This window comes from Panulirus ornatus, chromosome 9, assembly GCF_036320965.1.
Source record: "Panulirus ornatus isolate Po-2019 chromosome 9, ASM3632096v1, whole genome shotgun sequence".
NCBI lineage: Eukaryota > Metazoa > Arthropoda > Malacostraca > Decapoda > Palinuridae > Panulirus > Panulirus ornatus.
The window spans coordinates 48,905,190-48,929,981 of record NC_092232.1 but is presented as its reverse complement, the minus strand read 5'-3'; the positions used below and the strand labels follow the sequence as shown (position 1 = coordinate 48,929,981).

General features: G+C 39.3%; 2 protein-coding genes across 3 annotated transcripts in view; one reads left to right on the top strand and one right to left on the bottom strand.

Annotated features, from left to right (window-relative positions):
• The window catches only part of LOC139750403 (retinol dehydrogenase 12-like), a 367,894-nt gene that overhangs the window by 127,307 nt on the left and 215,795 nt on the right, over positions 1 to 24,792 (bottom strand). The window lies entirely within an intron of this gene.
• Positions 6,315 to 24,792, top strand: part of Hip14 (palmitoyltransferase Hip14) — a 57,152-nt gene continuing 38,674 nt past the window's right edge. The window contains exons 1-7 of one of the 2 annotated variants that reach the window (XM_071665151.1): positions 6,315 to 6,431; positions 9,084 to 9,230; positions 11,508 to 11,629; positions 12,353 to 12,430; positions 21,239 to 21,448; positions 22,398 to 22,560; positions 24,454 to 24,579. In XM_071665151.1, coding sequence (XP_071521252.1) covers positions 9,105 to 9,230; positions 11,508 to 11,629; positions 12,353 to 12,430; positions 21,239 to 21,448; positions 22,398 to 22,560; positions 24,454 to 24,579 — 825 coding nt within the window. In that variant the 5' untranslated portion in view covers positions 6,315 to 6,431; positions 9,084 to 9,104. Of the gene's footprint in view, positions 6,432 to 6,657; positions 6,811 to 9,083; positions 9,231 to 11,507; positions 11,630 to 12,352; positions 12,431 to 21,238; positions 21,449 to 22,397; positions 22,561 to 24,453; positions 24,580 to 24,792 lie in introns of those variants that run through there. The other variant, XM_071665150.1, reaches the window with a different exon arrangement.

Below are 24,792 nucleotides of genomic sequence, written 5' to 3'. Positions count from 1 at the left end.
ATTTTTGTATTTCTTCTCCAGTTTCTTTTCCCTCCTGTATTTATCATACTATACTCATTCCTCACCCTCTACCACTCATACCCAGGCTGGATGTATCGTACCATCATTATCTTCGTTCATTTACCATATCTCTTTCCTTCTGACATTGCTCTTATCTCCCCCAGTGGTGCTTATGCACCAACCTCTTCAATACAAGTGTAAATATCACAGAGCCACTTCTAAGCAGTGTTCTACACAGTGGCAGTGGCAGTTTATGTTCCCACACAAAAAAATATTCAGCTCTATACAGCCACCACAACTGGGAGTCTGGTTTTCCATAATTTTTATTTACGTCTTCGCCAGGCAAGTCGTCAAATTCAAGCACTACAATACCATTTTCTTCACCCCAGTGATTTTTACCACCTTTGGTGTTCTCTAAATGTTACCATACGGAAAGATAAGATCTACTGTTGATGGTATTTCAGAGTATCTGAGCCCTTAGGGGGTTCAGGATCAAAGGCCAACCAGGCCTTCATACCCTAGCATTCACCGAGGCTCGAACTCAGGGATATGAGGTCCGGAAGGTTCGCTACCCTAGGACGCGAGGCCCAGACATTTTTTCTTTCTCTCTCCAAATCTCACGTAATTCTAACTATAAAGCGTCATCCGTACCCCTCCCTTCGTCATCTTCACATGATACACTACGTGAAATATGTTTTGTTGATGGGCTAAGCTGCTTTCCTATTTCTAGTAAGTTTTCAAGAAAGTTAAAGAAAAAGGAGGGAGAAATGGGGGCCCCCTACCACACCGCCGTGGCCCCACCCTTCAAAAGGGGACCCCGGTGTGGTTGCGCCCCCCGGAACCCATGCTGTTCTCGACATCCCCTATTCTTACCGTCGTGCTCGAGGGTCGTTACGTCGTGTTTAAGTGCCGTACCGTCGTGAATAAGGGTCGTACCGTCGTGAATAAGGGTCGTACCGTTGTGTTTAAGTGTCGTACCGTCGTGCTCAAGTGCCGTACCGTCGGGATCGAGGGTCGTACCGTCGTGCTCAAGTACCGTACCGTCGTGCTCAAGTACCGTACCGTCGTGCTCAAGGATCGTACCTTCGTGATCACGGGTCGTACCGTCGTGATCAAGGGACACACCGTCGAAATCGTGTGTCGCACCGTGGCGCTCAGCAAGTCAACAATCGTAACAGCATTCACAAAAGCTAACTGGGGAAAGATAACCCATTTTGGTTCGCGCCGAAGAGCTGTTATGGGGCAGAGGGAATCCTATACGCCCGTTGATACTCAAAAAAAGAATAATAATGCTGTTGTTGACACTGACACTTCACAAATATGCAAGAACGAAGAAAATTACCGGTCTTTCGGCATCTGTCGGCTAGGATTGGCTGACGTAATGCCGGGTCTGACGGGCTGATTCCACCAATAAGACTCGGGGTCTTGTGGGAGGAGGAAGGTGGCTGTTCACTGTAATACCTGACATGGAAATACGTACATGTGACGATGTAGTTAACATGAGACCCTTTGTTAAAGGCGGACTTAAACACCCTGGTCGAACATTGCTACACACCTGTAAGCAAGAGAAGCCTAGTCTCCATTATCCAATGCCTTAACTTATTCTGGCACCTTTTTACACCTGTCTTCGCGCTATTTCTCAACTTCACCTCTCTTACTTTTCTCTTCGCCTCATTTCTTATTCTAGGCCTGACCTCGATAAGAACTGCTCTCCATGACGAGAGCCTTTGCTTAAAAAAAAAAAAAAAAATAAATGTGGAGTGATTGGGCGTACATGATGTTCACTTGGCATCATGATAAATTACATCCTTCTGTCTTACGATACATCATTTGTTCCATGTCATGCAAGTGTTCAGGCGTTACCAGAAGGGTAGAATAAGAAGACAAACACAAAATTGTCTTCTCTACTTTTAAAGAAACATCTAGATGCCTAGAGGGAGGTACTTCCGTCTAGAAATATATTTTACATCTTAGTGTAGCCTAGTAAGAATTCTGTCTGCGTAATGACCCTATTGCTTACTATTTGTACTGTAAGTATGGTTCTCCCACTACCTCTTCAAAGTCCTCTATCGCACTACTTAAAGTTCTACGTGTTGTGTACGTATTCATCAGTTCACAACTCGGTTTCATAAAACACACAATGCCCTCCGACAGCAAAGTTTCGAACCCTGTATCATTTGTGTGGCTGCTAGTTCGCTAACCATTCGACTACGTGAAACAGCCCCAGTTCTTCATGTATCCCAGCTCCCACACAAATGGTACGGTATTCGAATCCTTTTCATACAATGAAATCACTTTCGTATATATCACTCAGTTTGTTCCGTTCATCTACAACTTTTTATTCAATGAAATTACTTCTGTCCATCTTCTCTAACGAGTTTATCACTTTGTGTCAGACTCTGGCCTCTGTGGTTGCTCGAAGACATGTTCACTGTTGACAAAAACAAATTTGTTTAAAAAAACTTTAAAGGTTAGGATCAAGTCGTCCATTATAATCTTCTCTAAGTACCAAGTGGTGATTCTGAATCAGGAAATGAAATCAACACCAAGAGATTCTTACTCAATGGTTCAGTATTGACAAAAAAAATATTCAAGATGTCCTCAGATCCTTGTGAGTCTCGAGCTAGACATATATATCAAGTTCATTGGCTCAAGACTCAGGTTCTTATATGATTACAGAGATCTTTTAAGCATCAATGAGCGCGTTGGAGAAGTTCAAATTGTTAGAATTTGTTGGGCATCTTCTTTTAAGTAGGTCGTAAATCCAAAGCCTTAGTTGGATTTACATGAACGTGAGTGGTGGTTATTCCTTGTTCATTAACGGAGAGAGAGTTTTAGACTTGTACTGCCCCGTCTTCTTAATTTTGTATATCTATACAATGTCTTTACATACATACATACACACACACACAAACACATATCCTTGCCTATACCGACCAACGCCAATAGGAGGATGAACAGCTGGGAGGACTGTGGACCGGCTGCCAACGACCAGAACTCGAACCCATACGGCGGATATGATCCCCGGCGGCCCGTGCTTGCATGACAGTCAATAAAGAGAAACGAAAAAAAAGCTAACCGTTACACCACCGAGGTTAAGTAAGTGCGGGTAACCTAATTGTAAACTAGTGTATGAGATATTCTCATGACCAGTGGATTTCTAAGTCGGATTTCCACCCGACGAACCCGACATATGGATCTTTGTCCCTCCGACCCCCTGATAGCCCCACAATTGTAAACAAACGGAGACGAGGAATTCAATTTTGTCAAGTTACAAAGACGACTTTTAAAACAAAAAATGGAATTTTGTGCTACTTTCAATTTCATTTCGGACCTATACTCATTCGGGGTGGTCGTACCCTAGAGCAAAAAAAAAAAAAATATTCTTTTGGTTCGGACAGATTGCAACCCCCTTAGCAAACCCCCTCCATGATCCCCTGAGTGTTGGGGGGCACTTCTAAAAACTGAGACTGAAAGCGCTGACTTAACTGATAATTTCAACATTTTGTAGGTTAGATCTGGGCATTTCCTTGGATCTGGACACATATATATCTCTCTGGAAATGACATCTGACCTTCACTAATTACTTATACTTTACATGACGACTGTTCGCAAATAAACATTCTAAACACCCTAACAACCAATGAAATGAGCAAGACTGACGACTTACCAGAAATGATGCAACGACAATAACAAAGAGAAATGATAGATGGATGGAATCCTTCCCCTTTCCTCCGCTGATTAAGTCGGTGTCACACCTAGCACTGTTTCCCGCCGATTTCTTTTCTTTCTTTTTTTTCTCTTCTTCGAGAACTCGTTTCTGACGACTCACAGTCGGCTGAACAGCAGTTGAACTCAAGTCACACGAGAAGAACCACTCAACTGCCAATTTGCTCCAGCACAATCCGTGGTTGGCCTTGAACGAGAAATTGTCAACAAATATACAATCCATATTGTTCAAATTAACAATAATATCATAAAATGTTGATATGATAATATATACATTTCATGCAACGTCTGTACTAAAGTTCATCCTCAAAATCCTATGATTTGGTGAATATTATTACCTTCACATGAATTAATCTTCAGTTATACGACAGAGATGGGGATGGACAATGGATTATGTGGGTTTAGGTGGCAAAGGCAAAGGGGATAAGAGTGTGTGCTCAAATTACAGAGGTACAAGTTTGTTGAGTATTCCTGGTAAATTATATGGGAGGGTATTGATTGAGAGGGTGAAGGCATGTACAGAGCATCAGATTGGGGAAGAGCAGTGTGGTTTCAGAAGTGGTAGAGGATGTGTGGATCAGGTGTTTGCTTTGAAGAATGTATGTGAGAAATACTTAGAAAAGCAAATGGATTTGTATGTAGCATTTATGGATCTGGAGAAGGCATATGATAGAGTTGATAGAGATGCTCTGTGGAAGGTATTAAGAATATATGGTGTGGGAGGAAAGTTGTTAGAAGCAGTGAAAAGTTTTTATCGAGGATGTAAGGCATGTGTACGTGTAGGAAGAGAGGAAAGTGATTGGTTCTCAGTGAATGTAGGTTTGCGGCAGGGGTGTGTGATGTCTCCATGGTTGTTTAATTTGTTTATGGATGGGGTTGTTAGGGAGGTAAATGCAAGAGTTTTGGAAAGAGGGGCAAGTATGAAGTCTGTTGGGGATGAGAGAGCTTGGGAAGTGAGTCAGTTGTTGTTCGCTGATGATACAGCGCTGGTGGCTGATTCATGTGAGAAACTGCAGAAGCTGGTGACTGAGTTTGGTAAAGTGTGTGAAAGAAGAAAGTTAAGAGTAAATGTGAATAAGAGCAAGGTTATCAGGTACAGTAGGGTTGAGGGTCAAGTCAATTGGGAGGTGAGTTTGAATGGAGAAAAACTGGAGGAAGTGAAGTGTTTTAGATATCTGGGAGTGGATCTGGCAGCGGATGGAACCATGGAAGCGGAAGTGGATCATAGGGTGGGGGAGGGGGCGAAAATTCTGGGGGCCTTGAAGAATGTGTGGAAGTCGAGAACATTATCTCGGAAAGCAAAAATGGGTATGTTTGAAGGAATAGTGGTTCCAACAATGTTGTATGGTTGCGAGGCGTGGGCTATGGATAGAGTTGTGCGCAGGAGGATGGATGTGCTGGAAATGAGATGTTTGAGGACAATGTGTGGTGTGAGGTGGTTTGATCGAGTGAGTAACGTAAGGGTAAGAGAGATGTGTGGAAATAAAAAGAGCGTGGTTGAGAGAGCAGAAGAGGGTGTTTTGAAGTGGTTTGGGCACATGGAGAGGATGAGTGAGGAAAGATTGACCAAGAGGATATATGTGTCGGAGGTGGAGGGAGCAAGGAGAAGAGGGAGACCAAATTGGAGGTGGAAAGATGGAGTGAAAAAGATTTTGTGTGATCGGGGCCTGAACATGCAGGAGGGTGAAAGGAGGGCAAGGAATAGAGTGAATTGGAGCGATGTGGTATACCGGGGTTGACGTGCTGTCAGTGGATTGAATCAGGGCATGTGAAGCGTCTGGGGTAAACCATGGAAAGCTGTGTAGGTATGTATATTTGCGTGTGTGGACGTATGTATATACATGTGTATGGGGGGGGGGGGCCATTTCTTTCGTCTGTTTCCTTGCGCTACCTCGCAAACGCGGGAGACAGCGACAAAGTATAAAAAAAAAAAAAAAAGGTGGCAAATATGAGCCGGAAAACCCCCCCATATCCACTCCACTCCACCAAAACCGAGTTCCCAGAAGAAAATTCGACCGAAAATAAGTGCCAACGAGACATTACATGTGTGTGACGGGAAGAGAGTCTTAGACTCGTGTTGACCCGTCTCTTAACATATATAAATATACCATGTCTTTTGACTTCCATGTACACACACACACACCCTAATCTATGCCAGGTGCCCATTTTATCGACCAGCCCCTAAGGCTATGGGGTATAATCAGCAGTGTGAACTGTGTACCGAGTCAATTTTTTTCTTCTTGGCAATATCACCTCCATTAAGCCATGGCAATCGAATCACAATAAGGATCCCACTCCAGATACACGTCACATGTGTAAAGTTTACCTGTTTTCTTATCGCTCATGCTTGAGAATTCTTTTAACTAACAATTTGAGGAGCTTTATGTACTTAACAAACACTGATCACCATGAGAATGCACCAGGGAACTGAAGAATGGTGACAACAAAAATATTAACACGTTTACTAGGGAAAAGGCCAAAGCCCTAGTTTCCCTTACCGTTTGTCAGAAAATGTCCCATGAAACTGTTTTCCGAGTCTATGAAGCGAGCTGGACACACAAAACTAGTCATCTCACCCTTTGTGGTCTTCCCTGCAAGCCAGAAGTAAGCTTGGGGGGTCATATGGACCGTGTGACTCCATGACCTTTGATAACGATTGCTAAGTGTCATGGCGTTAGCGATGGTATGGAGTGTTGTGTCAGGTATTATCCCAATCTCTTCTTCTATATAGTTCACGTCCATTAAGCCAGGATAGAGGTCCATCTAGCTGTGTCATCGGGTCACCACGTGGGTTTAGGGTCTCTGAGCTCAAAACTTTTTTTGAATATCCCGCCCTCATAACTCGTGCTTCGGAAAGAGTATATTCTGTAAAAAAAAAAGTTATGTATTTCCTTACGACGTCGCATCTGGTAATTTTGTAATCCAAGTGATGAGAGCATGCATAAAAGGGAAGGTTAAATTGGTTTGGCTGTTAAACATGACAGTGTCTGCAGACGACGCCAAACAGCTGAGAAGGTAATGACAACAAACATGGCTGGCGAGGTTGACCCGTCATGCAATCCTGTCGATTTAATGGGACAGGTTGGTATTATCAGTCATCAAAACTTGTAGGAATAACCACTTCAATATATTTCATGTAGATTTGGAGGTACTACAGGGTTAATTTAGCAAAGAGTTGTTAATGAAGGTGTTTGGAACTTGAATGTCTTCGTTCTGAACATATCAGTCTAATGCTACCTCAGTCCAGCACGTTTCACAGGTTGGGTTTTAGTAGCGGCACTCTATTGCATGTCTCTGTGACTTCAGTAAATGTCTTACCACACACTAGACAGCACATAAGACATTTCTGAAGAGAAACTCATAGTCTCTTGACTATAAATTCAATTGGTGGGAAGCACTACCCACAATGGAAATTGATGGGTAATTATGTAATTTCTCCTGAAAAAATGTAAATTGTGGGTAATTATTGACTTTGCTTGCTCGTCCTTATTAGTAGATTTACTCATTTTTTCATATAGAAAAGTTGTTGCTCTTATTGAGAAATGTCAGTATTTGGAACAGGACTGAATTTATTGAGAAATTTTTCAGCATGACTTGTATGAAAAGATCTGGTTGTCTTGTCTCTTGAGAAATGTGGGGCATAAAGAAGTAATTACCTAAGAGTTACGTGGAAAAATTTATAATAACCAATCTTATGTATGCCAGCCTAAACATTTCCCAACAGTGATCTTCAGGGATGTTGATAACTGATGCATGAAAAAGCACAGAATTTATATCCTAAATATACCATCAGATTCAAAGCTCTGCAGTCGAAGCCCAGAACAAATATCACTCCTCTATCAACATTATTTGATAAAAGTTTAGTTTAGCTCTACACTGTTATTAGCTTTGTGTAACCCAAATAGGCAAACACATTTCCTGGGTTTATAACCTTTTCGCTACCTTTATGGAGTTTTTGTTGCCAATGTAGAGTGAGATTTAAGAGTGGGATCATTTATTTTCACTTTTATAATCAATCGTTTAATATTGAATAATATGTTAACGGCAGGATTATGCGGGAGAGAAAAAATGTGGAGTTTTTAAGCACCGTCAAATACTAATAAACATAAAAGCCATAAGATAACTTGCCTGTTTTAATGCTAAAAATGAGATGTGATTTCTGTTAATAGTTAAGTTCCCTTTGTATTAAAAACATCTACTCCACTTGATGGCTTCATACATCATTTGGTTTGAGGTAAACAGTGAACTCAGATGTCTTTAGACATATAAGAATTAACCACGTGTGGAATACATCCCCTAAAACAGTTATTTAATCCCTGTATCTTTATAAAATATATGAGCCCGCCCATCATATCTGCAGGCCTTGGGTTTGGTTAGATTTATACGTTATGATGCACGGGAGCATTCTGTGGAGTGCACCAATAACATAGGAGGTTAGTCATTTCTAGACCCCAAAGGAAAGACTTAATGTACTAGTTGATAGACAGAAGTGGTACCAATGGATTCCTTACACTCTGAACTGTTAATGTGGTATGCTTTACCCAACAATTTCCCTCTGTTTTCAAAGCCCTTCCCACTTTAAGAAAAGTCAGAATTGTTAGAATTGCCACGATCTATATCTGCTCTAGAGAGTGTAAGAAATCCAGTGGTACCAATTTTACCAAAATCTATCAATAAGACCACATGTGTATGTAAATGGATAGATTACTGCTTTGGATAGTAAGTGATTTTGTTCTGCATTGTTGGTGTAGTACTTTGAGAAACGCAGTTGCGGAGCATGAATTTGAGCATTATATTCTATTGAATATTAAATAAGGTATTAGTAGTATATCTGGGAGAATTTGGGGTCAAATAACATAAAAGTAAGTAATGCATTAGGTAAAAAAATTCCCTATGAAAGTCTTGCCTCAGCAGTCAAGAGTTATTTTGATATTTGATTTTCTAATAGATATAAATCAGTCATTACAATGACTATCATGGAAATGGTGCTAGATATCAAAAAAAGACAGAACAAGTGGCCTGTGATCCCAGCATCAGAAGAATTTTTGCATATCTCTAGTATCACTGGCTTCTAGATTAGGTTGCTATAGGTCCTTTTAATTTTAATGAATATTTTACATTTACCACTTATACTTTGTCATTCAGTATAATGGTCAGATCATACTTTGCCCTTTTATAATCATAGAGCTCTGCCTCCAGTAGAGAAATAGTTATTCATATTTCAGAACCAATATTATTTGATTTTAGTTTGTAGTTTTTGAAGTGCCCTTAGAGGAAGGAAAAGTGGATACCCAACATAATCTTGCTAAGTAGTGCATATATTTTGTTAATGATATGTCACATCTTTCACACAGGATGCCTGCAATCCAAGTGGAATGTATGGTGTTGAGCGGGAGACTGAGACGGAGGAGGCTACCGGTAGCATTCAAAACTCAGAGCCTACCACTCGGAACACAAATGAGTCAGATTTCTCAACTTTCGATATTGTTAAGGCTACCCAGGTGAGTAACAAAGAAATATTTTCAAAGGTTCAGCCAAGTAAGGTGTTTTGAGGTATGTGCTGAACATAGTCCCATTTAATATACTTTCATTTTAAGGTAGTTGAGATTCTGGGGAAATGATTGGCAAAGATAGTACCTAATATGGATTAAAGTAGTTGTAAAGCCTAGCTCATCACTATTTTTTTTTTTCATTGTGATGAACTAGCAAAGAATGGGCAACCAGGAGTGTCAAGTGTAAAATCTTGAATAGAATACTTAAAACAGTGTATGAACCAAGTGAAAGAAAGCAAATAAGGACCACAGAAGAAAAACTAATCAAAATTTAAAAGAATATTACAAGCTATTCTGGAAGGAGGGTAAAAAGAGTAGAAGAAAGGTATATATATGTGGGGGGAAAGTTTAGTAGTATTAGACAAGTTTGGTTAACAAAGGATGAAAAACATGCTTTTTCTTTGGGGATAAATTTCAACTTCTCCAGAATGGGGGTGGGGGAACTATGAAAGACACAGGCTCTATCATAAATTAGTTGAATAATGTGAAAGAACATAACCTTCAGTGAACACATCAAAACAGCAATTGCCTCATGCAGGAGGATGGAAGGCTGCATCTTCAAGACAAGAAACACCAGTGATGATATTATTCAAAGCACTAATTCTTTCATGAATTTTATAGTGTTGCATTCTAACATCATCCTACATGACAGGCAAAATTGTGGGGTTAGAAAGTGTTCAGAGATCTTTCACAACCCATATTAATGTGGTAAAAGAACAAAATTACTGGGAATAGTTGAAACCTTTGAGACCAAACCCCCAAAAACACAGATTAGAGAGATATATCATCTGTACCTGGAAAATCCTAGAAGGTATGATTCTCAACGTGCATTTGAAAATATCATCCTACTGGCACAACAGGTACTAACGACTTGTAAAATACTATTACTGATGTGTAGAATACTACTACTGATATTCAATGGTGCAAAATGCACAAAAAGAGAGAAAACCTTTAACATCTGGGTCCCAAGTCTCTTCAACACCTTGAACTACCATCGGAAACAGGATAGGATGCACAGAAGAGAAGTTTGACAGTGCATTGAACAAGTACCTACAAAGTGCATGAAACCAGGTAGGTTTTGGGGGCTATTTAGGCTTGAGGGCTGCAGCTTCCAACACCATGGTTGACCAATGAGTTGATAAGTTGAACTGCTTTTGACTTTGTCAAGTAAGGATACAGAGCTAGAACCACAGAGCAACTGTTCAGAAGAAAAGAAGTTTTGACATCTACACAGGACCCCCAGTTTCTTAGAGGTGGACTTAGCTATTTCCATAATGTGGGCATCCCAAGACAGAGTGGATGTTACACTAATTCCAAGTATGTTCATTGAGTTAAGATGTGGAATTACAGAACCAGTGGAGGAGAGAGGAAAGTTATGCAGAATTTTTGAGAGAGAGAGATGGGCAGAAACTGGGTCATGGAGGCATCATACTTAACCAGATTTTGTCACTATGGGTTTCTAAGGAGATCATCTTTCTCTTCACGATGCTCACACTAGTAATGATGGCTCAACCTAGACTTTACTTTCTCAAAAAATGTTAGTGGCTTTGGAGTTTTTTCCTCTCAGATTCTTTTTTGGTACATCTTTGATTGCCATTGACAGTATATTGTTTGAAATCTTGATTTGAAAATTTTTTCTAACCATCTGCCTTCAATGTGGGTATGCTGTCAATGCTCACAGGCCACAGCATGAGAAAATGTTAGGTTTTAAGAATGAAAAACCTTTTCTCTTTTTGGCAGTGCAGTGCAAGCTATGTTAACTGTTCTTCCTGCCCTTCCTAGCCTTCCCCTCACTTCTGAAAGACTATCTATACCCTTTGCTAGCCACTTTAGTTTAGCACCAAGGTACATGAAATGTGAGTGCTTCGGTTTCAAAAATTAATGGGAAGGTGTAACTCAGTCAGGGCTTAGTCACTGATTGGCTGAGAGAGTGGAACCTGCAGTTGAGTGAGGCTTCAGCATTTCAAATTAGCTAAGAAGTTTAGCAAAGCAGGACTATGTCACCAGTTTGATGTAGGTTCAAGATACATCATATATTAAAAGGAAGTACAGTACAGGATAAAGAGTATGCTTGTGAACTAGGGAGTGATTATGGGAGAAGCTGTTGTCTTTTGTTGAAGATACACTCTTTTTCTATATATGGTACTTTGAGAAAAGATTTTTAAATTGTAAGTGCAGATTTCTGCAAAACTGTCAGTATCCCAATATGTATATTTTACTTCTCAGTATGGTGCTATTGAGAGATGTAAGGAGTTAATTGAAGGTGGCTATGACATCAACAAGAGAGATAATGAAAATGTTACACTTCTTCATTGGGCAGCAATCAATAACAGAAGAGAAATTGTCAGGTGAGACTTCATTTTCCCCACTTTGTGATCTGTAATATTTAGCACAGGATATTGCATTGTTTGACTGGGTGCTTTGTATTGTACAATTTTGAAATAAGATCGCATCAAATTTACCCTTTAATTTTTCAACTAAAGAATGTTGACCCTCACCCATGTGGTTTTAGGTAACACCTTAGTTCAAGTCACTTTTGTTTTACAAAGTCAACAAGTAATTCAGTTTTCATCTTCAGTTTACAGAAATGTTTGCAGTATTACTGAAAATTTAATCCATTCTGTGCAGCTTGTGTATATATGGCCAGGTAATTTTTCCTATTCACTGTGGCTGGGGCTTGAAATTTACTGTCATTAATGCTTGTCACTGGATATTACAGCCGAAATTATTTCCATACTTAGGTCATTATGTGTGGGGATGTCAAAGAAGCCTGTATGAGATCTGCATCCCCATGTTATGTAATGATCTGTGGAGCTGTAGCACTCGTATGAGATCATAGATATTATTGATGTAAACTTATTAGTCATATTGTTTGAGACAAAAAACTTCCAATGATGTAAACCTTTTAGCCTTGTTTGTTTGTGACAAAAACACTACCAGTTATATCACCCATTTCACTGTCTGCTAACTGTACTCTTGGAGTATCTTGTATGCTTGGCAGCAGAGCAGACACCCCAGCCAAAAATATAAGGCAGTAAGATTTTACACTCGTAGATGATATCTTTCTGCAGATACTACATATCCAAAGGAGCCGTGGTTGATGCAGTTGGTGGTGAACTCATGTCAACTCCATTGCACTGGGCAACAAGGTTAGTTTCATGTAGACATTCTTCATGGTCCTTTGTTAAAGCTTTAACAGGCTTATTTTGAACAGTATGTAGTGTGGTCAGTTTTGCCTGAATACTTGTGTTCATGCTCTTATTTCTTAGTGTGATAATGCCTTGTTTGCAACAGACTTGCCTTTGATTTTATGCCTATATATTCTGTTGTTTGGTTGAAAAGTTGTTAGATGTAAATTATTATAAAACATGGCCAATGTATAGCCTTTCTAGGTAATGAAGTTATGATTGTAGACACTCGTGTTTTGATGGTGGTGCCTTAAATTATAAATTTATTTTTTATTCATTTATAAGCTTTCTGAAAAGGATCTCTCAAACTGCTTAGGGTGTAATACCCTGACTTCATTTTAAAAGGTACCACACTTTTGAGGTCATTGTTTTACTTATGCCAAAGTAATGCTCAGTAGTTTTGAGGCACTTTTAGTGTTAAGTAGATGTATTCATTCTGACTTTTACCATTAACTTTATTCCTTTCTATGTGGGTTGGATCAAGTGCATGCATGGCATGTAGAACTTGGGTCCTTTGCCCCACCCTAATGGGTTAGCAATATGGGTATCTTAGTTTAGCTGAATTTGGATTCTCAGTCCCAACCTCATAGACTAGTAAACTGCTGAAAAGATCAGTTCTTTGGAGAAGACCTGCTGCCCTGGCTTTTGGTAGATCCATGCAAATTAGTACATGCCTTTATCCCTTTAGTTGTTCATTGATTGAATGGAATTTTGTGTGTTCATTTTGACATTATTTGGACCATGATTAGACTTAAGTAACTGTAGTCATTTATTTATTTCAGCTACAGTAATAAAAGCACTAAACTTAAACAGAAGGTAACTGGTCACTGAAGGATGTGCCTTTTGGTTGTGTAAACTCAAGGTCAAAAGTTATTATCATAAGATCAACAGTTACTTTATCATGCCACAATCCTGTCTTAAGCTAAAGTCATTTTACTGAAATTTAGAAAAGCATTCATTTGATTTGAAGAATCAGTTTTTATATGAGTCACCTGTACAGTATCAAAGATAAAGATTACTAAAGTCATGTTTTAACTTTTACTGGTATCAAGCTGTGAAACTGATGAAGTTGTTCTACTGAATCTTAAAAGGTGTACCTTCAGACCTCACTAGTTTGTGCTGATTTAAGGCTTTGATTTGCTGAATTAGCACCTTGAAGTATAATGGTTAGCATCAGTGATTTTAAGTCATGTGTGGGTTTGCCAGGCTTTTATTCCTGGAGGGGGCAGTTGGCTTACAGCCAACCCAGCTTTTCCTTGAAGAATGAAAATCTGTTTATCTCCTGGGTTGAATGAGATTCATCCATGCATCTCATGGGGTTGTATCTCATACTTTGCAAACCATCCAAATAGTAGTTGCTGCATTTGCTCATTTCAGATTTCCGCTTTAGTTAGTACCCACCAACCGGTGATGACGTCTTTATCCCACAAAGTCGCACAGACAGACCACCTCACAGTTTTTCCTCATCTCAAGGACACTTGACATATCCTAACCTTTCGTTTTTTAGTTATGTTTGATTTGTTATACTGCTTGGTGGGGACCATATACCTATGGTGTTTACTGGTGATGAACAACCTGGGAAAAGTCAGTGTATTCTCCTTGTTCCCATGTTATTTAGTGTTTCACTTTGTCCCTGTCAGATAGCTTAGGGCCCCAGCTTTTTAACAAGTTAAGCATTTCTTGTTTCACCTAAGGCAGAGTTTATATTTTTCTGTATGTGTTTGCCATTTCTTGCATTAGCAAGGTGGTGGTAGGAACAGATGAAGAAATATCCTCATTCACTTTTTTTCTAATGCTAGCTGAGGCCCAAATCAAGGCCACCCCATTAATGCCATATAAATAAAATAATATATTATTATACTTTATTATTATACTTGATCGCTGTTTCCCATGTCAGCAAGGTAGCACCAGGAAATAGATGAAGAATGACCCATCCACATTCATTCACACTCAGTCTCTAGCTGTCATGTGTAATGTACCGAAACCACAGCTCCCTATCCACATCCAGGCCCCACAGACCTTTTCATGGTTTACTCCAGATGTTTCACATGCCCTGGTTCGGTCCATTGGCAGCACATATTGCGTCTACTTTTCATGATGTGATGAAAGCTGTATTGTTGCGTCTGGCCTTAATGGCCTTCCTTGCTAACAGCATTCTTCGAGATGGAGGTGCCATAAGTGTTACCATGTGCATACCATCACAAATGAAATCAAGAAGATACACCATTTGAACTTTCGGTGTCCTCTTAGGGATCAGGACAGAAAGTGGGCACTGCACCTAAACAAGAAAAAAAAGCAATGCCTTTTGCAGTTCCCTTGATATGGAAGGAGCAGAAGGATCATGTCACTGACTGTTATTTCTGCATGGTCATTGTCAGTGGGTTTTCTGCTAAGAACAAGTACAAGAGTGTCTACCCTAGTCTGGACTCTGCAATATTGCCTGTGCCATACAACAGTGACAACCTTTCCATTCCACTACCACCAGAGGACAGCTTCGGAAGTTGCAACGATGATGAAGAATATGGTGAGGAAGCTCCTGTTGTATTGGAAGAAACAGGAATGGACGCAGAGTTTGTACTTGACGACGAGCTAAAGAAATTTTCTCAAGGAAAGTTAAATGATTTGGTCCAAGATTTGGCATTGCTGAAAGATAAAGCTGAACTTTGAGCATCAAAGATAAAGTTGAACTTTGAGCATCTTGTCTGAAAGAATAATGTCTGCTCAAGAAGGATGCTTGCATAACTTATGAAAAGGAGTCACACTATTCCTTCTCATTTTTCCATGGATGGGCCTTTCTATTTTTGCAACAACATTGACACATATTCCACTGCTTTATCCCAAGAGCATGATCCATCTCAGTGGCGCTTGTTTGATGCATCTAAGAGGAGTCCAAAAGTGGTGCTGCTTCACAATGGGAACAAGAAACCCTCCATTCCTGTAGGGCATTCAGTGCACTTGAAAGTGTTATGAGAACATGCAGGCACTCCTAGATGCTATGAAATACAAAAATTTCAACTGGAAAACATGTGGGGGCTTGAGAGTGATGGGCATGCTGATGGGAATGCAGTCAGGATTCATGAAATACTGCTGTTTTTTATGCTCTGGGATAGTCGAGCAACTTCCAAGCATTGTAAAGAGTTGGACTGGCCTTGACAAAGATCATATGAGCAGGGAATTTCGAATGTCCAGGATAAGCCTCTGGTTGATCCACAGAATGTTATTCTTCTCCCGTCCACATAAAGTTTGTTCTCACGAAACAGTTTGTGAAAGCACTAGCCAAGAGAAACTCCAAAAGATTCGAGTATGTGGTGGAAAAATGTCCGAAGATCGCCAAGGCCAAGTTGAAAGAAGGCATCTTAGTCCACAGATAAAGGAACTCCTGAAAGACTACAATTTCAACACATCTTCATGACTTGGAGCTGGAGGCCTGGAACTCTTTCGGTTGGCTGTGTGAATATTTCTTGGGAAACAGGATCTCTGGATTTTGAAGGCAACATGAAAAGTCTTCTAATATCCTATGCTGCTATGGGATGTAGGGTGTCCCTCAGGGTGCATTTCCTTCATTCACATCTGAACGTTTTTGTGGAGAATCTTGGAGCAGTGTCTGATGAACAAGGGAAGTGCTTCCATCAGGGCATCAGTGCAATGGAGCATCAATACCAGGGTTTCTAGAATGAAGGAAAGCTTTCAGATTACTGATGGATGTTTTACAAGGATGAACCTAAGTCAGAGCACCATAGGAGGTCCAAAACTTAGCGCTTTTAGCTTATGGAGAGTGCCATCGAAGCTTAAAAGCTCAACATTTTTGCCTTGTCCTTCTCTAAGAGTGCCATTGAAGGTTAAAAGCTCAACATTTTTGCCTTGTCCTTCTGGATAGTATCTTCTTCGTATACCTTCTACATAGGAATACTGAATTTCTGCAATAAAAAGTTTGAACTGGTACAAATCTTATCATTTTACCTTCCCCTATGCATCATGTAGCTGTAGTTGAAGTGTAAAAGTATGTATCTGTAGGAAAAAAATAGAGTTGTGAACTGAAATGGACTAAAAATTGGTATTCTGCATCAGAAATAGGTCAAGAAAAATTACACAGCATTCTTGATGAGAAAAAAATGTTCATTTTTGTTGTGATTGTAATTTAGATTATTTGGTATTTTGATCAAGGCAGAGCCTGCAAGGATAGCAAATTATTGAGGTTGTTCCATATCTTCAAACATACCCATCCTTTGTGTCTAACAGACACAGACCTCTCCCTCCACACACTCCTCAATGCATAGGTATCCTGTGATTCAGTGATTCACTTCAGCCAACATGTTTCCTTCTGCCACATCCATTCCCAGGTGCCTAAAGAACTCCACTTATTCCAGGTTCTCCCCATTTACACTTACTCTGTAAAAGCCATCCTGTCTTGTCCCCCACTGCAACTCACAATCTTACTTTTATATACACTTACTCGCAACTTCCTCCTTTCTCTGTCACAAGCTTTTGGAGTTTCTGCCAACTCTACCGCTAGTGCTGTGTCATCTGTAAACAGCAACTGCTTCATCTACTATACCCCATACCTCCAATATACCATAGCCCTGCCCTTTGCTCATATACCCTTGCATTCATGTCCTTCATCATCCTGTCCATAAGCTCTCTCAGTATCTCGATGTTCAGTTGAATTTTTTGCCTCCCTGATGTACATAAAACATTTTTTTTTTATGTGAATAGGCACACATAAAATGTTAAAGATTATTCTTTTCTATGAATTTGATTATATTGTTTTTAAGATAAAACATATTTACTGGGTTGGCCATTCATAACAGTTTTACATATGACCAAGAGCACAAAAAACTATCTAAGCCATTATTTTTTTTTCTTTTGAATTAAAAGTTAATCATTCCTTGTTTAGGCAAAGCACAATATTAACTGGAATGGCCAGTTCTAAGTATGGCAATGGGGATATGATGATAGAGGATATGGATGGCAAGGAATGTGGCAGGTGATTTCACAGAGGCAAGAAGTCCAAAGAGAAGGTGTGTATCTGTCCTTTGTGGCTACTGGAAGCTTACAAAAGCCTGCAGGCAGCTCCAGTGACTCATTCTTTGATTAGGCTGCCATTTGTGGCTATCCAATAAAGCCTACAGTGCATACAGAATGCAATTTGTGGTGGGAAATTATGTGTAGAAATTTTACCACTAGCACCTAGCTTTGTAAGTGTAAATTGATGCCAATATCACCGTAAGGGTTAATCAACCAAGGTGACATCATACGTCCTTTCATACACTGATCATCCTGAGAAATCACTCCCCCTCCTCCCATCCTGCTCGCACATATATCTTATTCTCCTGGAAAAAACGCCTCTGCATTAAGCAACTTTTCATTTATCCAACATATTTGTAACATCTCTGTAAGGCCTCTCCATCCATCCCTAACTTATACTTACTCTAGATCCATAAATACCAAATACAATTCATTCTTTTTCTTTGTTTCTCCCACAAATGATTCTAATTATGCACCTCTACCTGTCCAGCAGCCACACTTTTCCTCTCCAGTCATCTGGTCTCTACTGGCCACCATCCTCTCCAGTGCACTTTTTCAGGTATACTCAACATACCACTGTAATTTCAATACTACAAATATATGTAATTTGGGTAATATTCATGCATTTTCCTAGTCCTCTGACACCTTACCTTGGGGTCAAACAAACACTGAATAGCCAGACTAGTGATGCCGTTTCTTGAGGAACTGTTCTTCAGTCCTAACCATAGCTGTTGCTTTGCCTCTTTTCCACTTATCCATGGTTTCACTTCACGCTATCTTTTCATTGCACTGTTCACCAGATCTCTCTTATTCCACATTACACCTTATCTTAAATGCACTGTTTTTCCCATTTGTTCTCTTGTTCTTACACTATTTACCTCCTTCCAAAACATTTTCACATTCTCTCCATAGTCCATCAAAACCTTCCCTTGTTAACCCATCTTTCATACACAGTAAACCCTCGATTTAATGGATTTTGCATTTAACGGACTGGATTTAACTCTCATTTGCCCTCTTTTTCAACCCCTGCACTTTCTTCTTGATCTCCTGCTGCTTTCTCATACATCTCCCATGTGAGTACTGCCCAAATGCCCCTCTTTTCTCTTTCTCAAAAAAACTTTTCTTTTTCAATTACATGTCAACTATATTACATTCAATTTAACAGACTTTTGGCATAATCAGACACCCTTTTCCTCTCAGTAGTCCATTAAATCGAGGATTTACTGTACCCTCTTTTTCAACTCTTGTACCTTTCTTTTGAGTGCCTGCCAATTTTTCCTGTACTCCCAATCCCTCACACTTCTTCCTTGCAGGTACCATCCACACACATCTTTTCTTTCTCACAAATATTTTGACCTTATCTAATGACTGACTACCCAATTTCTTATGCTTACACCCCAACTACCACTAGCCTTTTACTTCACTCACACCATACAATAGTATGTGGGTCTGTGGATGGTAGACTCTGGCTTGAGTGCATTTTCCATAAGGTTACATAGCTTCTTTTTTAACATTAGAGGCTTCAGTCAAGGACAGAAGTCCACATCAAAGGAAGTGAAAAACCTGTCTTTTAACATGAGGCAGGTCATAGTTATTGGGAAAGACATGAGAAGGTAGAAAGTTTCAAAGCTTCAAGGTGTAAGGAAAGAAACTTATCAAAATAGCTTGCCCCTGAGTTGCCAGTGACCTCTCAGTAATCATGTGGTGCAGCAGCTTGCTGAGTGTTACAAGGTCTGACTTTAGCTAGTGGTGAGGGCACCCAAGCAACCAGCTTTTAGGAGCAAAAACCAAACTAATACCTATAGAAGAGGGAAAGTGAACCAGCACTGCAGCATAGGGCAAGACTGTTAAGGTTGGAAGTTAACCTAGGAGAGTTTATAAGTTGGACTTGCTTTCAGCTTAACTCTTGCCAAGTGAGGATGCTGAGCTGGAACCACCCAAGATGTGAGAGCAGTTCTCCAGACAATGACAAATCAGTCCTTTGTGTAATTGGAGCAACTGTTCTGAAGAAAAGAAAGGGTGGATGATATAGTAATACCAAGTATGTTCATTGAGTCAAGTTGTGGAATTACAGAACTATCAAAGGGGAGATGAGTTGTTAATTTTCATCAGCAAGATGGATAGAAACTGGTTCTTGGAGGCGTGAAACTGAACTAGATTTTGTCCACCCTACTCGTATATCCTGTTCAAATCTGAGTTTATTGAGGAAGTTGTGTCAAGATAAGATGCTGTTTGAGTGAGAGAAGAAGGAGCAAAATCAAAGGATGTGGATGAATGCAGTGTTGAGTCGTCAGCATATGAGTGCATTTTGTTATTTGTGGAAGAGAGGAAATAAAGGAGAAAAAGCATAGGGGACAGGACAGAACCTAGAGGGACACTAATGATGATGGAGAAGGAGATGAGGAGGGGCTGATCCATCAACAACCACAGAGATAGATTGGCCAAAGAGGAAGCTAGATATGAAGGAGCAAAGTAAGGAAAGAAAGCTAAAAGAGGGAACTTGGAGATGATACCCCGATGCCACACCTTGTCAAAAGCTTTCAATATTTCAAGGGCAACAACACGAGACCCCAAAATATTTCAAGGATGATGACCAGACATTAGTAAGATAGGAGAGAATATCACCAGTGGATCTCGCCTTACAGAAGCCGTACTGGTGATCATAGAGAAGGCTGTGAGTTTCAAGGTGTCTTAAGGATATGTGAGTTGTGGAGGGATTCAGAGACTCTGGAAATGGCACAGGTGCAAGTTCAGAGGTACATTCTTTCAGTACACAAGGATGGATGCCATCAGGACTATAAGCCTTGTTTGTGTCCAGAGAGAGAGAAGCACTTTTTGGACTGTCTGAAAAGTGATTATGGGAAGAGCATAGGATTAGTAAGAGGAGCTTCAGGGGGTGAAGGAATGTTAGAGTCATCCAAGATGGAGTTAGAGGAGAAACAGGAACCAAATAGACTTGCTCTGTGAGACAGCTATAGTACCATCAGGATGGAAAAGTTAAGGAAAGGTAAAGAGACATAACCTTAGCTAAAGATCAGAAAGACCTATCAGTTGATGATGGGGAGAAGTTATCGCACTTCCTGTGAATAAAGGAACACCTTGCCTTGTGCATAACTTACTTGCGATGATTACTAATTATATACATTGTATAAAGGAACACCTTGCCTTGTGCATAACTTACTTGCAATGATTACTAATTATATACATTGTATATTTTTTGGTGTTTGCACACTCCACCTATAAGTGGGAACGTTATCTTTGACATGGCTGTATTGTTGTCCGTGAATGGAAAAGAAGTCATTGAGGACAATTTTGCCTTTGAGATGCCCACTTTGCCCTGTGGAATGCAGCTTTGAAGTAGTGGTAATTGAATGAAAAGGATTTAGGGTTACATAATAATGGATGATATAAAATAACATAGAATTTGTGTATTTAGGGATTTTGTAGCACAGAGTGATTTCCTTTAATTTAGCATATTTTCTTCGGATTTGTTTTGATAGTTAATTATATCATTATACCCTGAGGAGTTTTTGTTTAAGATATGACTAAGTAACTTTAAAGCTCATAGTCTCTTTCTTTTTGCATGATAATATAAAAAGTTAAAGAATAATTAATATCAGTGCCTTTGAGGAAATGTGCATGAGATTTCTTGGTATAAGTTCTGATTTGGCTCATGACCTAGCGTTGCATCTATTCTTTTAAGAAATTGGTGCAGTCTTTGTAAATATGCATTATTACTTCCAGACAGGGTCACCTAGGTATGGTTGTTTTACTAATGAAACATGGGGCTGACTCATCCCTCCGTGATGGTGAGGGATGTTCCTGCATACATCTGGCAGCTCAGTTTGGTCATACAGCTATTGTTGCTTATCTGGTTGCTAGAGGAGCCAATGTTAACCTCATGGACAAAAATGGAATGACCCCTCTAATGTGGAGTGCATACAGAGTTACCAGGTATGTATTCTCTCACCCCTGCCTCCCATTTCAGCAAATGTAACAATGACAGATCTTATATACAGTGAAATAACTGGCAAAGCACCAAATATCTGCCCTCCCATCTCAGTCTTAAACTCCACCCTACCACACATACACTCATCAAAAGCAACATTCCCCAGACACAAATTGTATTTTCTTGTCTATGCTCTAGACCTCACCCATCCCTACAGCTCTTCAAACACTATTTCAGCATACCTCAAGACCCTTCCTGCCCATGATGCAACTAAAACAAGGAAGATGCCTGACACTTACTACTTAGTCTCTCTCTTTCTGAGAGAGTGACATTTGTTTGTGGCCTTTGTTTGAAGAAATGATATAGTAAATTGAACAGTGTTTTATGGATGGGAGTCTTAGGGCCTTGAATACAAAGTAATCAAATAGGGTATATGTATTGAAGAGAGAATGCCTGAAGACAATTTGTGGTTTTATGAGGGATGATCATCTAAGGAATAACAGCGTTAGAGTATGGCGTGTTAGGAAGTGTGATCTAATTGAGAGAGGTGACCAAAGTGTGCTGCAATGCTATGGATGTATGGAGAGGACAGACAAAGAGGATCTACGTGGAAGAATTGAGGGAGTAAGAGGAAGAAGAAGTACTGGATTATGACATGCTGTCACTAGGCTGAATCAGGGCATATGAAGTGGTCAGGGGAAGCCATGGAATTGTTTTCTGGGGCTAGTTGTGGATGGTGGGCTGTGGTGGTTATGTTGTGCATAACAGCTAGAGAATAGATGTGAGCAGTTGAGGCAGTTGTTTGATTTTTTCCTGGCACTACCTCTAAAAAGGAGACAGGCAAACAAGATAAAAACAAATGTATATGTAATGCAACATGCACAGTATTATATCTTTACCAAATATCAATCAACTTAGAATTTTGTCTTCATAAGAAAATTTCTGTATCTACAGCCTGGATCCCACAAGGTTACTTTTAACTTTTGGTGCCAGTACTTCAATGGCTGATCGTCTTCATGGCAACACTGCACTTCACTGGGCAGTTATAGCAAAAAATCACATGGCTGTTAGTGTTTTAGTCAACCATGGGGCCAATGTTGACATTGCCAATGCTCAGGTGAGGAATTTGAATCTTTGTGTGTTATAGATAAAAAGAAATATATATCATTTTTGGAAAGAAATTATGTATTTATGTTTACTTATAGTCATTATTTTCCATAAGGAATTGGATGATCTACTCATTAAGGATGATTAGATAGAAACACAAATATCTGAGAAACTTTTGAAGGTAAGGCTAAGTGTTGAAATGTTTGAGATGGAAAATGAAATAGGAAATGGGGAAAAATATAAGTGTGCATATGTAGAATGGCTTGCAATAGGGAGTATTATGTATTGTTTACCTGTGAGGTATGTTTGTTTGGACAGCAATAGATTGTCAGTAGTGGAGGTATATCTTTGAAAGGGAAAGAGTGAGATAATTTCTCATTGAAGATTTGGAAGGTAAGATTATGCATTATAATGATTAAGATGGAAGAAAAAATCAGAATTTGGAAAAATGTAATCTTTTTTTTGAAGAAAGGCTGGGAAGTAAGTACAGTAAAACCTCTGTTATCAGTAATTTGAGACAACGGAATATTCAGACAGCTTGTGTTTTTCAGTTTCAGCTGTGAACCCTCAATTATCTGAGGAAAAAAATAAAGAAGGTACTTAAAAATATATGAAATGCATGCACCACATTGCAGCAATTAGTGGACTCACCACCCAGTGTTTTGTGGCCCTGACAATTGTGTACTGTTTCCCATGCACTTTCTGGTGCAGGATTATGTGCTGGGCTTGCACATTTGCATATTTTGTGCACCTTGGATTACTATTGTGGACAATTGTCCCTTTCAAGCATTGTCAACAATTATCAGGGAGCTCCTTGAAGCATCTATGTCTCACACAAAACAAGAATGTTTTAAGCCTTAAGCAGAAGATTGAGTTGTGCAAGAGACTGGTTAAGGGTGGTTCCAACAGAAGATTGAGACATTTACCAGTGCATATTTGCTTACATATATTAATATTTCCTCCATTTAAAATATTCACGTAAGTATTTTCTAACATATTTTTTAGCAGTTAAAAGAGACAGGTTATTTGTAGTGCGAGTTTGAATGAAAAGAACTTGAAGGAAATGTAGTCTTTTAGATACCTGGGAGTTGATATGGCAGTGAATGGAACCATGGGAATGGAAGCAAGGCAAAAATCTTGGGCTCTTTGAGGAATGTGTGGAAAGAGAGGTTACAGTCTTTAAGGGCAAAGAAGGGTATTTTTGATGGTAGAGTTTAGTGGGTAGAATATGAGAAAAGAAATTCTTATAACCACTAATAAGTGGTAGATCACTCTGCATAACTAAAACCTTTATTGCTGTTTTTCCCATGATAAAATGCTGATTCATAAATTCCTGGCCATCCTTTGAATAGTTGTTATTTTTCAATTTTTTTTTTTTTTCTCTGTCTTCTGCTCTTCCTCTTCTATCTTTTCCCTTAGTGTATATTTGTTGAGGCAAGTTGCATGCAGGTGCATGATTGCCAAACTTTTTTTGATACTTGATCGCTGTTTCCTGCTGTCCATAATGTCATGTCAGCCCATTTATTTGTGTGACGTCATTAATATTCATATACAACATGTTACTGTACCCCTCCTCCTTATCTTTAATTTTCCATTATGTCAAATGCAGTGTTATTAAGACCGTCATTGAGAGGATTAAAAGAGTTTATGTATTCTCATATACTCTGTACAATAAGTTTATCTCTATTATTTCAGGTTGAAATTTCACACATCCTGTGAACAGCAGGTTTATAATTTTTTTCCTTTTTGAGAGCTTACTTCCAATCTATTCCATAAGTTTTTCAGGGAGAGTCTGCTCATGATTTAGTTTTACTCGAAATTTCATATTTTCTTTTTATTAATAAGTTTTGGCTGAAATTTTGCATATCTTTAGCAAAAGAATCATATTGATTTGATATTTCAGGGAGAGTCTGCATATAGCCTAGTCATGAAGAGGAAGACTCAGTGGCTTGACAAAAAAGTTTTAGAGAAACTTCAAGAAATGCAAAAGTCAACAAGAAATATCTGTTATCGTATATCCAGTGACAAGGTTAGTTAAATAGTCAGTTACAGGTGTTCCCATAAATTCTTATGAATTAAATGCAGTTGAACAAAATATATGAATTCTTATTTTTACAACTTGATAACCACCTTAGAAAGGGAAGATTAGATTGGGGAACATTAAGCTTTGTCTCTGCTGATAAGCTGGATGCATTTTTATTGAAAAAAAATTTTCATGAGAGACTTTTTAGTATAAAGCTCT